The 16,421-nt window shown below is 43.8% G+C and overlaps 2 protein-coding genes across 2 annotated transcripts; one reads left to right on the forward strand and one right to left on the reverse strand.

Annotated features, from left to right (window-relative positions):
- Nucleotides 1–592: 592 nt before the first annotated feature.
- rnasekb (ribonuclease, RNase K b) lies at nt 593–4,444 on the reverse strand. Its single transcript, XM_034200258.1, has 3 exons — nt 4,162–4,444; nt 2,100–2,182; nt 593–1,096 (listed from the first exon to the last, which is right to left on the reverse strand). Exons 1-3 carry the CDS (start codon nt 4,237–4,239, stop codon nt 952–954), a joined length of 306 nt encoding a protein of 101 aa, XP_034056149.1. The 5' UTR covers nt 4,240–4,444; the 3' UTR covers nt 593–951.
- Nucleotides 4,445–4,667: 223 nt separating this feature from the next.
- Nucleotides 4,668–14,206, forward strand: cunh17orf49 (chromosome unknown C17orf49 homolog). Its single transcript, XM_034200261.1, has 6 exons — nt 4,668–4,981; nt 6,007–6,101; nt 11,977–12,078; nt 12,332–12,567; nt 13,052–13,153; nt 13,660–14,206. Exons 1-6 carry the CDS (start codon nt 4,961–4,963, stop codon nt 13,722–13,724), a joined length of 621 nt encoding a protein of 206 aa, XP_034056152.1. The 5' UTR covers nt 4,668–4,960; the 3' UTR covers nt 13,725–14,206.
- Nucleotides 14,207–16,421: the final 2,215 nt, after the last annotated feature.

Below are 16,421 nucleotides of genomic sequence, written 5' to 3' on the forward strand. Positions count from 1 at the left end.
GTTCAGGTGTATATCAGTATGTAGTGTCTCTACTTTAAAGAGTCCTCTCCTGCTGATGTTCAGGTGTATATCAGTATGTAGTGTCTCTACTTTAAAGAGTCCTCTCCATACTGATATTCAGGTGTATATCAGTATGTAGTGTCTCTTTAAAGAGTCCTCTCCTGCTGATATTCAGGTGTATATCAGTATGTAGTGTATCTACTTTAAAGAGTCCTCTCCTGCTGATGTTCAGGTGTATATCAGTATGTAGTGTCTCTACTTTAAAGAGTCCTCTCCTGCTGATAGTTCAGGTGTATATCAGTATGTAGTGTCTACTTTAAAGAGTCCTCTCATGCTGATATTCAGGTGTATATCAGTATGTAGTGTCTCTACTTTAAAGAGTCCTCTCCTGCTGATGTTCAGGTGTATATCAGTATGTAGTGTCTCTACTTTAAAGAGTCCTCTCCTGCTGATGTTCAGGTGTATATCAGTATGTAGTGTCTCTACTTTAAAGAGTCCTCTCCTGCTGATGTTCAGGTGTATATCAGTATGTAGTGTTTCTACTTTAAAGAGTCCTCTCTGTTTATGGTGAGTTCACGGCAGACCAGTGTTATTTATTTTGTACACTTTATTTCAGGATAATCCACAACCATCATTTCTTCACATTAAACACGCTTGATCTGCAGGAGCATCAACACACTTACACCTTCTCTGTAAACAACAACAAAATAAACGAGATGGAAAATATACAAAATGATAAAACTGTTTAGGCAATAATATAATAATCAGATTTAATTCCTCATTTGCTTTATTTTATATTTGAATGTGTCATGCATCACGAGTGACGCCCACAGGAATGTCTCAAACAACAACATCTACAAACATTTCAAATAAATAACTCTTCACTTCGTTAACCAATCAGCTCGCTCAGATCTTAGCGAGCCGGCTGCTGATTGGCTGTGGGAGTGTCATCTATGTGACCATGTACTCCTGGCGCTTGTTGAGGCGGACCTGGCAGAGCGACACGGCGCCGACCGCCACGTAGATCCCGGCCGCGATGAAGCAGTTGATCCCGACCTGAGTGTAGAGGCCGTAGATGTTCCCCGGGGGATTCTTACTGCACACAGAGGGGATCCAATGCATGTTAATAACATACAGTATATTCAACTGTTAAGATGTGTATCTGGCTGCTCCTGCAAATAAAGAACAAAACTCAAATATCAATTTACCTCATTCTCAATAAACTTCCATTTATTTTGATCTGTGCTCAAATGTTTCAACACAATTCAGTTTCTTCTCTTAATTTCCTGCCCAGGCACTTACTGTGATGTCTAAAGATCTTAATCTTAACACAGTGTGTACCTCTGTGTAGAGACATATATATATATATATATATATATATATATTTACAGTCTAAGGTGTTAACGTATGTATTCCTCAGTCAGTTGATGCAGCAGCTAAATGTTAGCTTAGCACAAATCAACCAAACTCCGCCTACGAAGCAGCAACGGCTGGGAGTAGGACAGGAAAGGTTTGATATGGAAAGATTCACACACACCTTGAGGGTCCAGGAGGGACATGGGTTGAGTATAAAATAAAAATGAACGACACCACACATTGAGAGTTAGAGTCTTAACCAAATGTCTCTCAGAGGGGCGTGGGGAGGGGCTCCTTGTTTTCATCTAAAGTAACAGAGAATCAGCACTTTGGAAACAGGGCTGAAACAGAGGGGATTATGGGTAATGCTGCAATGATCTGTTTGGTGTTTCAGCCAATCAGAGACAGGCTCTGGATATATCTGAGACCTGTGATATACTGATGAAGAACAGTGTAATCGGGGACCTTTAATATAAGGTAGCTTCCATGTCACTGTTTGCTTGTTTTAATTATTATTTCTATCTTGTATTTGTTCTTTTTTCAAAGGGTCTTTAATTTAATCGTAAACCGAACTATATGTGGTTTTGTACGTTTATAAAAATGTCAGAAAACCAGACGGAGGTGACTCTGCTTCACACTCGTAGTTTATGTTGGGATTCAATGGGAGTCTACTTTGGGTTTATCTGCAGTATTAAACCAGACGGGAGTAAGAACTCAGACTCCCAGAGTTCATAGCGACTCACTCGTTGCGGATGTCCTCCTCGGTGAACGGCACGTCTTCGATCAGGATCGCCGACTTGGTGCTGAAGAAGATTCCCAGCATCCCCTGCAAGAGAAACCACATCCCCATTTAGGTGCATTCATCATTATTTAGGTATTTATTGAGACAAAGTAAAGGTTTCAATGATTTACTTAAAGGTGGGGCACTTTGAGAAACCAGCGCGAGCCAGTCATTTCAGCCGGCTCAGATGGTTGGTCGTGCTTTCTACAGCACGGCTTCCACAGATGACTTTTGTTATGGATTTTGTGTCAAAGCACTTCAGATATTCATTGCTATCGGGATGTGAAGAGCATTCCATGGAATATAACAACAAGTGTATCTCGAGCCGGTTTCTCAAACTTACCCCACCTTTAATGTTTATTCTTTATTTTGTTGTCATGAATTACAAGCAGCCCTAATGCGAAAGTAAACAAAAGAGTTCGTAAGCTCCAACTGGTCCAAAACTCATCCGCCCGTATCGTTACCAGAACTCCTTCCACTGATCATATCACCCGGTTCTTCAACAACTCCGCTGGCTCTCCGTTAAACTCCGCATCCACTTCAACATGTGGCTCCTCCTCTTCGAGGCCCTTCACTCCTCCATATCTCTCTGAACTCCTTCACACCTCTCGTGCTCTCCGATCCTCCTCTGCCTTCCAGCTCACTGTACCTTCTGCCCGCCTGAGGACCACCATGGGGTCACGAGCCTTCAGCCGCTCTGCCCCCCGTCTCTGGAGCTCTCTCCCACAAGACATCCGCAATATGGACTGTTAAGGAAATGTGCAATCAGATGTATTAACATTGCTGACCTTAGTTTCTCTGATTCTCTCTGGGAGTGATCCTTAAATCTATGTGTGTGCGTGAGGTGTTGCATTCTGTGTCTGAGGGGTATCTGTGTGTCCCATTGTCTTGTATTGAGTGAAGGTGTTGCATACAGTGCAAGAGGGGGTCTCAGCTGGCCTCCCAGGATGATGTTGTAATGTAAATCTGCTTTGATGTCCTCTTATAAAGAGAGGTACGTCATACTTGCAAGTATAAAGATCCCTTTGCTTTTAATAGGAATATTGTGTTGCTGTACGTTTGTTGCCTTACTGATTATTCTCTCTAGACCACAGCTGATTGGAAAGCTGCCACGACACAGGACTCACTCTCAACCTTCAAATCCTGCCTGAAAACCCACCTTTTTATCCGAGGCTTTTATCAAAACATGTGTACCTGTATTATAACAGTGACTGTCTCTAACACATGTGGATCATTTCCCCTCATGCTCCATTTATGGAAACACTGACTTCCTGTTCTCAAACATCACATGACGTCAAAAATAAAAGTCACATGATTCATTTAAGTCACATTTATTTTTGCCTCTTTAGTTCCTCTTTATACTCTGAATATTGATCATATCTCTTTATTTACTGGAGTATTGTTGCATTGCGATCATGGTTCATCTCTGTGTTAAACAAGTAACATAATGATACACAACATTATTATATATTACTGTGTACTGTTCATATATGTGTCAGTTAGAAAACAACTCTATATACTTTAATATTATATATGAATACTCCTGTCACCAGCTAGTGTATTATAAGGATTTCAATAGTGTATATTAATAATAAATATTGTAAATGTCTCTGTGTTTAAATTACCTTCTGACACCACACTGACACATTCCTGGTTAATCTTCTGTCACCTCACCATTCATTTAAACGGAAACCAGACATTAGCCAGCTCCATAACGTTAATTACACAGGCACAACACTACTGATCAGACTGGTGGTCATTTATATTGTTATAACATTACATCTTATTTACCTTCATGTCTATGGTAACTTGGCCTAAATGGGCGCCATCTATCAACTGGAGAATATGTAAATGCATCGACTTTGCAACCGAATTCTTGCTGTTTTTTTGTGTTTTGTAGGATATCATGAATGTGAACACACACTATGAATAATACAAATTCATCACTGAAAAGATCCGACATTAATTTCACTAAAAAATCCACATAGCTCCAGGAAGTAGCCGTCCCCCTCCCCGGTTCTTACCAGCATGATGACCCCCCAGATGCTGATCACGATCCCGCACGCAGCCATCTTCGGCCCGCAGAACAGAAGCGACGGCATGCCTGCTTTTTCACGGTCCAACCGATCAACCAGAAGCGGATTTATATGTGTTTTATTCACAAAACTGAGCAGAAATGATCCATGGAAGGACGACAGAGGCTCACGGTCAGCTGATCCGCATCACTCGGGTTCACTCGTTGAGACTCGGCTTCACTCGTCAACCAGCGTAGCGACCAATCAAAATGGCGAGTTTGTTAGATCCCGCCTTTTCCGTTGAGACTGACCAATGACATTTCCAGATTGTTGAAATATGAAACTGTATTTTTATTTAAGGTAATTTTATAAGACTTTATTTGTCTATCCCTGAATTGTTTTGTATGTATACAAAATATATGACGTTTATATATTTTCTTGAATAATAAAAGGAGAAAAAGGTTCGTCAAGACCAATCAAAACGTCAAGATTGGCACGCCCCGCCCCGCCTCTTCCTTAGACACTGACCAATGGCGTTCCACCTGCAAAGTCGCGCAATATTCCCTTGTTTATTCCGTGTACCTTTGTTGTGCGATATGTATCTCTCTTTCCTCTGAATATGTGAAATATAAACACCTCTGGATTATAATCGATCTTCTCCACGAGTTTCTTCAGAGCTTCGTTTTTTGTGTTTTGTAAATCCTGTGCTCTCTAACGCTGCAGGAGCTAACTGTGGCTAACAGCTAGCTGAGTGTTGGTGTTATTGTTTTGAAGTTTTTAAAGTAAAAGCTGCAGATCTTTCCCTGCCATGACGTCAGCCTCTGCTAAGGTGAGTTGTTACCTGCTTGTTAATGAACGCACTTATTGCAGGGCGGATTGTGTGCAGGGAACTCTTTAAAGAGCAGAACTGCACTCAGAAACCTGGCGAAAACCTTTCTTTATCTCACAAATATTAAGCAGACAACAAGTGCTTAGTATTCAATGATCTGATATTAATACAATGTTATGGTGAATTCGGCTCACAGTGAATGCATTAATCTGTAAAGAGTCCTTAAACTGAGTGGAGTCACACAGAGCTGCAGTGTTCGCGCAGAAATAGACCTTTACATTTGAATGACATTAAGGTAGCTTCTGTTATCTGAAGTGAATACAGTGCGGTGGTGACTCGGTGGTGACTCGGTGGTGACTCGGTGGTGACTCGGTGGTGACTCGGTGGTGACTCGGTGGTGACTCGGGATATCCTTAATGCACTAAACTATAGAAGAATGCCTGGTTCGTTAAACTGAATCTGAACTCATTAGAGCTGAGACACCTGTTCATTAGACTGCTTTGTTTGTTGTGCTTTATCTCTTATTATCTGACAATGTAATGGTGAACTCGGCATATATGTAATGCATTCATCTGGACAGGAACTCTTTAAAGAGCAGGTACTGCACACATATGACATATGAGAATGAGGTATATCATTAATGCATTAGATTAGATTCACAGAGTGTAAAGAGTATGTTTCTCCATTTATATCATCTGATGGTGAATATTACCGACTGCTTTAGTTTATAACACTGAAGGTATGTTTCAATTGCATGTACTTGTACTGCAGTATCTTCCCCGTGTAGTTGTATATGTACTGTAGTATCTTCTCAGTGTAGTATATGTACTGTAGTATCTTCTCAGTGTAGTATATGTACTGTAGTATCTTCTCAGTGTAGTATATGTACTGTAGTATCTTCTCAGTGTAGTATATGCGTTATTGTACTGTATATGTGTACTTGTACTGCAGTATATCCACAGTGTAGTATATGTACTGTAGTATCTTCTCAGTGTAGTATATGTACTGTACTTGTCTCTCTGCAGGTGGGGGAGATCTTCTCTGCTGCTGGAGCCGCCTTCAGTAAACTGGGAGAGCTGACCATGCAGTTACACCCAGTATCAGACTCCAGTCCTGCAGGGTACACACACACACACACACACACACACACACACACACACACACACACACACACACACACACACACACACACACACACACACACACACACACACACACACACACACACACACACACACACACTCTCTCTCTTTAACATAGAGACACGCCATACTGCTATACACCTGAACATCAGCAGGAGAGGACTCTTTAAAGTAGAGACACTACACACTGATATACACCTGAACATCAGCAGGAGAGGACTCTTTAAAGTAGAGACACTACATACTGATATACAACTGAACATCAGCAGGAGAGGACTCTTTAAAGTAGAGACACTACATACTGATATACACCTGAACATCAGCAGGAGAGGACTCTTTAAAGTAGAGACACTACATACTGATATACACCTGAACATCAGCAGGAGAGGACTCTTTAAAGTAGAGACACTACATACTGATATACACCTGAACATCAGCAGGAGAGGACTCTTTAAAGTAGAGACACTACATACTGATATACACCTGAACATCAGCAGGAGAGGACTCTTTAAAGTAGAGACACTACATACTGATATACACCTGAACATCAGCAGGAGAGGACTCTTTAAAGTAGAGACACTACATACTGATATACACCTGAACATCAGCAGGAGAGGACTCTTTAAAGTAGAGACACTACATACTGATATACACCTGAACATCAGCAGGAGAGGACTCTTTAAAGTAGAGACACTCCATACTGATATACACCTGAACATCAGCAGGAGAGGACTCTTTAAAGTAGAGACACTACATACTGATATACACCTGAACATCAGCAGGAGAGGACTCCTCTTTAAAGTAGATACACTACATACTGATATACACCTGAACATCAGCAGGAGAGGACTCTTTAAAGTAGAGACACTACATACTGATATACACCTGAACATCAGCTGGAGAGGACTCTTTAAAGTAGAGACACTACATACTGATATACACCTGAACATCAGCTGGAGAGGACTCTTTAAAGTAGAGACACTACATACTGATATACACCTGAACATCAGCAGGAGAGGACTCTTTAAAGTAGAGACACTACATACTGATATACACCTGAACATCAGCAGGAGAGGACTCTTTAAAGTAGAGACACTACATACTGATATACACCTAAACATCAGCAGGAGAGGACTCTTTAAAGTAGAGCCACTACATACTGATATACACCTGAACATCAGCAGGAGAGGACTCTTTAAAGTAGAGACACTACATGCTGACACACAACCTGAACATCAGCAGGAGAGGACTCTTTAAAGTAGAGACACTACATACTGATATACACCTGAACATCAGCAGGAGAGGACTCTTTAAAGTAGAGACACTACATACTGATATAACATCAGCTGGAGATGACTCTTTAAAGTAGAGACACTACATACTGATATACACCTGAACATCAGCAGGAGAGGACTCTTTAAAGTAGAGACACTACATACTGATATAACATCAGCTGGAGATGACTCTTTAAAGTAGAGACACTACATACTGATATACACCTGAACATCAGCAGGAGAGGACTCTTTAAAGTAGAGACACTACATACTGATATAACATCAGCTGGAGATGACTCTTTAAAGTAGAGACACTACATACTGATATACACCTGAACATCAGCAGGAGAGGACTCTTTAAAGTAGAGACACTACATACTGATATACACATGAACATCAGCAGGAGAGAACTCTTTAAAGTAGAGACACTACATACTGATATAACATCAGCTGGAGATGACTCTTTAAAGTAGAGACACTACATACTGATATACACCTGAACATCAGCAGGAGAGGACTCTTTAAAGTAGAGACACTACATACTGATATACACCTGAACATCAGCTGGAGAGGACTCTTTAAAGTAGAGACACTACATACTGATATACACCTGAACATCAGCTGGAGAGGACTCTTTAAAGTAGAGACACTACATACTGATATACACCTGAACATCAGCAGGAGAGGACTCTTTAAAGTAGAGACACTACATACTGATATACACCTGAACATCAGCAGGAGAGGACTCTTTAAAGTAGAGACACTACATACTGATATACACCTAAACATCAGCAGGAGAGGACTCTTTAAAGTAGAGCCACTACATACTGATATACACCTGAACATCAGCAGGAGAGGACTCTTTAAAGTAGAGACACTACATGCTGACACACACCTGAACATCAGCAGGAGAGGACTCTTTAAAGTAGAGACACTACATACTGATATACACCTGAACATCAGCAGGAGAGGACTCTTTAAAGTAGAGACACTACATACTGATATAACATCAGCTGGAGATGACTCTTTAAAGTAGAGACACTACATACTGATATACACCTGAACATCAGCAGGAGAGGACTCTTTAAAGTAGAGACACTACATACTGATATAACATCAGCTGGAGATGACTCTTTAAAGTAGAGACACTACATACTGATATACACCTGAACATCAGCAGGAGAGGACTCTTTAAAGTAGAGACACTACATACTGATATAACATCAGCTGGAGATGACTCTTTAAAGTAGAGACACTACATACTGATATACACCTGAACATCAGCAGGAGAGGACTCTTTAAAGTAGAGACACTACATACTGATATACACATGAACATCAGCAGGAGAGAACTCTTTAAAGTAGAGACACTACATACTGATATAACATCAGCTGGAGATGACTCTTTAAAGTAGAGACACTACATACTGATATACACCTGAACATCAGCAGGAGAGGACTCTTTAAAGTAGAGACACTACATACTGATATACACCTGAACATCAGCTGGAGAGGACTCTTTAAAGTAGAGACACTACATACTGATATACACCTGAACATCAGCTGGAGAGGACTCTTTAAAGTAGAGACACTACATACTGATATACACCTGAACATCAGCAGGAGAGGACTCTTTAAAGTAGAGACACTACATACTGATATACACCTGAACACCAGCAGGAGAAGACTCTTTAAAGTAGAGACACTACATACTGATATACACCTGAACATCAGCAGGAGAGGACTCTTTAAAGTAGAGACACTACATACTGATATACACCTGAACATCAGCAGGAGAGGACTCTTTAAAGTAGAGACACTACATACTGATATACACCTGAACATCAGCAGGAGAGGACTCTTTAAAGTAGAGCCACTACATACTGATATACACCTGAACATCAGCAGGAGAGGACTCTTTAAAGTAGAGACTCTACATACTGATATACACCTGAACATCAGCAGGAGAGGACTCTTTAAAGTAGAGACACTACATACTGATACACACCTGAACATCAGCAGGAGAGGACTCTTTAAAGTAGAGACACTACATACTGATATACACCTGAACATCAGCAGGAGAGGACTCTTTAAAGTAGAGACACTACATGCTGATATACACTTGAACATCAGCAGGAGAGGACTCTTTAAAGTAGAGAGACTACATACTGATATACACCTGAACATCAGCAGGAGAGGACTCTTTAAAGTAGAGACACTACATACTGATACACACCTGAACATCAGCAGGAGAGGACTCTTTAAAGTAGAGACACTACATACTGATATACACTTGAACATCAGCAGGAGAGCACTCTTTAAAGTAGAGAGACTACATACTGATAAACACCTGAACATCAGCAGGAGAGGACTCTTTAAAGTAGAGACACTACATACTGATATACACCTGAACATCAGCAGGAGAGGACTCTTTAAAGTAGAGAGACTACATACTGATATACACCTGAACATCAGCAGGAGAGGACTCTTTAAAGTAGAGACTCTACATACTGATATACACCTGAACATCAGCAGGAGAGGACTCTTTAAAGTAGAGACACTACATACTGATACACACCTGAACACCAGCAGGAGAGGACTCTTTAAAGTAGAGACACTACATACTGATATACACCTGAACATCAGCAGGAGAGGACTCTTTAAAGTAGAGACACTACATGCTGATATACACTTGAACATCAGCAGGAGAGGACTCTTTAAAGTAGAGCCACTACATACTGATATACACCTGAACATCAGCAGGAGAGGACTCTTTAAAGTAGAGACTCTACATACTGATATACACCTGAACATCAGCAGGAGAGGACTCTTTAAAGTAGAGACACTACATACTGATACACACCTGAACATCAGCAGGAGAGGACTCTTTAAAGTAGAGACACTACATACTGATATACACCTGAACATCAGCAGGAGAGGACTCTTTAAAGTAGAGACACTACATGCTGATATACACTTGAACATCAGCAGGAGAGGACTCTTTAAAGTAGAGAGACTACATACTGATATACACCTGAACATCAGCAGGAGAGGACTCTTTAAAGTAGAGACACTACATACTGATACACACCTGAACATCAGCAGGAGAGGACTCTTTAAAGTAGAGACACTACATACTGATATACACTTGAACATCAGCAGGAGAGCACTCTTTAAAGTAGAGAGACTACATACTGATAAACACCTGAACATCAGCAGGAGAGGACTCTTTAAAGTAGAGACACTACATACTGATATACACCTGAACATCAGCAGGAGAGGACTCTTTAAAGTAGAGAGACTACATACTGATATACACCTGAACATCAGCAGGAGAGGACTCTTTAAAGTAGAGACTCTACATACTGATATACACCTGAACATCAGCAGGAGAGGACTCTTTAAAGTAGAGACACTACATACTGATACACACCTGAACATCAGCAGGAGAGGACTCTTTAAAGTAGAGACACTACATACTGATATACACCTGAACATCAGCAGGAGAGGACTCTTTAAAGTAGAGACACTACATGCTGATATACACTTGAACATCAGCAGGAGAGGACTCTTTAAAGTAGAGACACTACATACTGATATACACCTGAAAATGAGCAGGAGAGGACTCTTTAAAGTAGAGAGACTACATACTGATATACACCTGAACATCAGCAGGAGAGGACTCTTTAAAGTAGAGAGACTACATACTGATATACACCTGAACACCAGCAGGAGAGGACTCTTTAAAGTAGAGACACTACATACTGATATACACCTGAACATCAGCAGAAGAGGACTCTTTAAAGTGGAGACTCTACATACTGATATACACCTGAACATCAGCAGGAGAGGACTCTTTAAAGTAGAGACACTACATACTGATATACACCTGACCATCAGCAGGAGAGGACTCTTTAAAGTAGAGACACTACATACTGATATACACCTGAACATCAGCAGGAGAGGACTCTTTAAAGTAGAGACACTACATACTGATATACACCTGAACATCAGCAGGAGAGGACTCTTTAAAGTACAGACACTGCATACTGATATACACCTGAACATCAGCAGGAGAGGACTCTTTAAAGTAGAGACACTACATACTGATATACACCTGAACATCAGCAGGAGAGGACTCTTTAAAGTAGAGACACTACATACTGATATACACCTGAACATCAGCAGGAGAGGACTCTTTAAAGTAGAGACACTACATACTGATATACACCTGAACATCAGCAGAAGAGGACTCTTTAAAGTAGAGACACTACATACTGATATACACCTGAACATCAGCAGGAGAGGACTCTTTAAAGTAGAGACACTACATGCTGATATACACCTGAACATCAGCAGAAGAGGACTCTTTAAAGTAGAGACACTACATACTGATATACACCTGAACATCAGCAGAAGAGGACTCTTTAAAGTAGAGACACTACATACTGATATACACCTGAACATCAGCAGGAGAGGACTCTTTAAAGTAGAGACACTACATACTGATATACACCTGAACATCAGCATATAATAGTTTAAATTGTGACGGTGTGATGAAGCTAACGTTTTGTCCTCAGAGCGAAGTGGACAGAGACGGAGATCGAGTTGCTTCGAGTCGCCGTGCGTCGTTTCGGAGACGATCTGAATAACATCAGCTCGGTGATCAAAGAGAGAACTGTGTACGTATTCCTGATACCAGAGCTGGGAAGTAGTATTCTGGTATCAGTACTTTACTCCACTACTTATTTTTCTGATTACTTTTTACTTTGACTTCTTACATGTTGAACCCAAATACCTGTAAAGTAAATCTTTGGCCTAACATGTAATACATTAATTAACTTCAAAACGTTTTTTTAGGACTACTTTAGCCATGCTAGCAATTTCCCTTTGTTTGCAGTGACTATGCTAAGCTAAGCTAACGTGTTTCCTCAGGGCTCAGATTAAGAGCACGGTGAAGAGGAAGCTGTACGAAGACAGCCGCGTTCCCATCGAGTCGCCCAAAAAAAACACAAAGAAGAACACCGCTGCCGTCGCCATGACGACGACATCCGGCGCCCCCAACCCCCCGGCGATGATCGCCGTGCCGACGTCACAGGTTATCGTCATGGCAACGGGCATGCAGAACAGCCCCTCCCTGGCCCTGCCCCTCAAGAAGCAGAAGACCTCAGGTGAGAGGCTTTTATTGTGAAGGAACAGGGCTTTTATTGTGAAGGCACAGGGCTTTTATTGTTAAGGAATAGGGCTTTTATTGTGAAGGCACAGGGGTTTTATTGTGAAGGCACAGGGCTTTTATTGTGAAGGCAGGGACAGCAAGTGAGCTATCACAGGGCTTTTATTGTGAAGGAACATGGCTTTTATTGTGAAGGCCCAGGGCTCTTATTGTGAAGGAACATGGCTTTTATTGTGAAGGCAGGGACAGGAGTTAGCTGTAAAAGGGCTTTTATTGTTAAGGAACAGGGCTTTTATTGTGAAGGAACAGGGCTTTTATTGTGAAGGCAGCGACAGCAAGTGAGCTATCACAGGGCTTTTATTTTGAACGCCCAGGACTTTTATTGTGAAGGCCCAGGGCTTTTATTGTGAAGGAACAGGGCTTTTATTGTGAAGTCAGAGACAGGAAGTGACATGCTGCTCCCCCCCCCCCCCCCCCCACAGATGTGACCCTCAGCGCTCTGAACGACTCGGATGTAAACAGCGACCTCGTGGACATCGAAGGACTCGGAGACTCCAACAACAAGAAACTCAACTTCGACCAAGGTCAGGAAATATCCCTTTATTATTATAGTTATCAGCAACCAAGGTAACCAAGGTAACCAAGGTAACCAAGGTAACCAAGGTAACCAAGGTAACCAAGGTAACCCCCCCCCCCTTATCACCTGAATGTCCTCCTAGAGCACCATTGAGTTCTTTGTAACCAAATGTCTCTCAGAGGGGCGTGGGGAGGGGCTCCTTATTTTCATCTGAAGTAACAGACAGAGAATAAGCACTTTGGAAACAGGGCTGAAACAGAGGGGATTATGGGTAATGATCTGTTTGGTGTTTCAGTCAATCAGAGACAGGCTCTGGATATATCTGAGACCTGGGATATATTGATGAGGAAGAGGATGACAGGGGACCTTTTAAATATGTATTTCCACCACTGCAGGGTCTGTTCACACCTGAGAGTCTGATATCTAGGGTTTTATGGTCTGTATTTGATACGGTGAGTTTTGGTTTTGCAGATTTATTTTTATCATATTTTAATGTTGTTGTTGTTTCCTCAGAAAACCTGAACCTGGACTCCTCCCTCATCATGAACTCCAGCGACCTCCCACTGCTGTCGCGCTGACCTCTGACCTCTCAGCGTCCTCTCTTACTTCAATTTATTTTACAAAGGTTCCTGTTTCCTGATCTGTCCGAGTCTCTCATTTAAAGTCAAGAACAGTGAAAGGATCCGCAGCACCAACATAATAAACAGTTTATTATCATTTATATTTTTTAAAGACAGCAGGTCATTTTCCTCGTCCTTTTTTAGACATGTTGAGTTTCTTTGTGTGACAGAATTATGTTTCCATCAGTGTGTGACGTCCTGAGCGTTTATCATGTGGTGACGCTCAGATAATGTGAAGACGCTGAAATATGAATAAATAACGCAAGGATAAGTCGATCATTTGTGCTCATTGTAATCCTTTAAATAACAACCAGACAGTGTTACCTGCTTCGTGTTCGAGCCGCAGCGATAATCTTCTGATCTCTAAAATAAAGTGAAGATATATCTAAATTAGGAGTCTGGGTATTTAGGGAATGATTGGATTAAACAATAACAATGTATTTTCTTGTTTGTGTTTTTCTTTATAATTCAATGAGTTCACTTCCAGAATATTCATCATCAACTATTTTAATAACGCATTCATCAATGTGAGGTCATTTCCAAGACTTAATAAAGTAAGTTTATCCAAAGGGTCACAGTAAAGTATGTGGAGAAAAACATAGTATAGTTTATAAAAAAAGTGGTAAGAATATGTTGGAAAAAGTCATATATGGGGCGAAGCCTGCGAGCTGGTTCAGGCAGTCAGCTCGAGCACCATGATACATTAACACGTGACGCGTCTCTCTTACATCCAACCAAACACATTCTCCTAAACATGCCGCTCTATTTAAGCTGCCAGGTCTTCTGCCTCTGCCTCGCTATGCTGCTGCTCGCCTGTCCCAGCTTCCATCCCAGCTTCCACCCCAGCTTCCACCCCAGCTTCCACCCCAGCTTCCAGCCCAGCCTCCACCCCAGCTTCCATTCCAGCTTCCACCCCAGCTTCCACCCCAGCTTCCACCCCAGTTTCCATCCCAGCTCCACCCCAGCTTCCACTCCAGCTACCATCCCAGCCTCCACCCCAGCTTCCATCCCAGCTTCCACCCCAGCATCCACCCCAGTTTCCATCCCAGCTCCATCCCAGCTTCCACCCCAGCTTCCATCCCAGCTTCCACTCCAGCTTCCACCCCAGCTTCCACTCCAGCTTCCATCCCAGCATCCACCCCAGCATCCACCCCAGCTTCCATCCCAGCTTCCACCCCAGCTTCCACTCCAGCTTCCACCCCAGTTTCCATCCCAGCTTCCATCCCAGCTTCCATCCCAGCTTCCACCCCAGCTTCCACCCCAGCTCCACCCCAGCTTCCACCCCAGCTTCCATCCCAGCTTCCACTCCAGCTTCCATCCCAGCTCCACTCCAGCTTCCACCCCAGCTTCACCCCAGCTTCCATCCCAGCTTCCATCCCAGCTTCCACCCCAGCTTCCACCCCAGCTCCACCCCAGCTTCCACCCCAGCTTCACCACAGCTTCCACCCCAGCTTCACCACAGCTTCCACCCCAGCCTCCATCCCAGCTCCACCCCAGCTTCCATCCCAGCTTCCACCCCAGTTTCCACCCCAGCTTCCACCCCAGCTTCCACTCCAGCTTCCATCCCAGCTTCCACCCCAGCTTCACCCCAGCTTCCATCCCAGCTTCCATCCCAGCTTCCACCCCAGCTTCCACCCCAGCTTCACCCCAGCTTCCACCCCAGCTTCACCACAGCTTCCACCCCAGCCTCCATCCCAGCTCCACCCCAGCTTCCACCCCAGCTCCACCCCAGCTTCCACCCCAGCTTCCACCCCAACTTCACCACAGCTTCCACCCCAGCCTCCATCCCAGCTCCACCCCAGCTTCCATCCCAGCTCCACCCCAGCCTCCATCCCAGCTCCACCCCAGCTTCCACCCCAGCTTCCATCCCAGCTCCACCCCAGCTTCCACCCCAGCTTCCATCCCAGCTTCCACCCCAGCTTCCATCCCATCTTCCACCCCAGCTTCCACCCCAGCTTCACCCCAGCTTCCATCCCAGCTTCCACCCCAGCCTCCATCCCAGCTCCACCCCAGCTTCCACCCCAGCTTCCATCCCAGCTCCACCCCAGCTTCCACCCCAGCTTCCATCCCAGCTTCCACCCCAGCTTCCATCCCATCTTCACCCCAGCTTCCACCCCAGCTTCCACTCCAGCTTCCACCCCAGCTTCACCCCAGCTTCCATCCCAGCTTCCACCCCAGCTTCCACTCCAGCTTCCACCCCAGCTCCACCCCAGCTTCCACCCCAGCTTCCACCCCAGCTTCCATCCCAGCTTCCACCCCAGCTTCCACCCAGCTTCCACCCCAGCTCCACCCCAGCTTCCACCCCAGCTTCCACCCCAGCTTCCACCCCAGCTTCCACCCCAGCTTCCACCCAGCTTCCACCCCAGCTTCCACCCCAGCTTCCACCCCAGCCTCCATCCCAGCTCCACCCCAGCTTCCATCCCAGCTCCACCCCAGCTCCACCCCAGCTTCCACCCCAGCTTCCACCCCAGCTTCCACCCAGCTTCCACCCCAGCTTCCACCCCAGCTTCCACCCAGCTTCCACCCCAGCTTCCACCCCAGCTTCCACCCCAGCCTCCATCCCAGCTTCCACCCCAGCTTCCATCCCATCTTCACCCCAGCTTCCACCCCAGCTTCCACTCCAGCTTCCACCCCAGCTTCACCCCAGCTTCCATC

Source organism: Gymnodraco acuticeps, unplaced genomic scaffold, assembly GCF_902827175.1.
Source record: "Gymnodraco acuticeps unplaced genomic scaffold, fGymAcu1.1, whole genome shotgun sequence".
NCBI lineage: Eukaryota > Metazoa > Chordata > Actinopteri > Perciformes > Bathydraconidae > Gymnodraco > Gymnodraco acuticeps.

Coding starts and splice junctions, on each gene's coding strand:
- rnasekb (XM_034200258.1), bottom strand. CDS start 4,239: ATGCCGTCGCTTCTGTTCTGCGGGCCGAAGATGGCTGCGTGCGGGATC. Junction 2,183..4,161: donor TCTGGGGGGTCATCATGCTG/GTAAGAACCGGG, acceptor TTTCTCTTGCAG/GGGATGCTGGGAATCTTCTT. Junction 1,097..2,099: donor GAGGAGGACATCCGCAACGA/GTGAGTCGCTAT, acceptor CTCTGTGTGCAG/TAAGAATCCCCCGGGGAACA.
- cunh17orf49 (XM_034200261.1), top strand. CDS start 4,961: ATGACGTCAGCCTCTGCTAAG. Junction 6,102..11,976: donor TCAGACTCCAGTCCTGCAGG/GTACACACACAC, acceptor TTTTGTCCTCAG/AGCGAAGTGGACAGAGACGG. Junction 12,568..13,051: donor CAAGAAGCAGAAGACCTCAG/GTGAGAGGCTTT, acceptor CCCCCCCCACAG/ATGTGACCCTCAGCGCTCTG.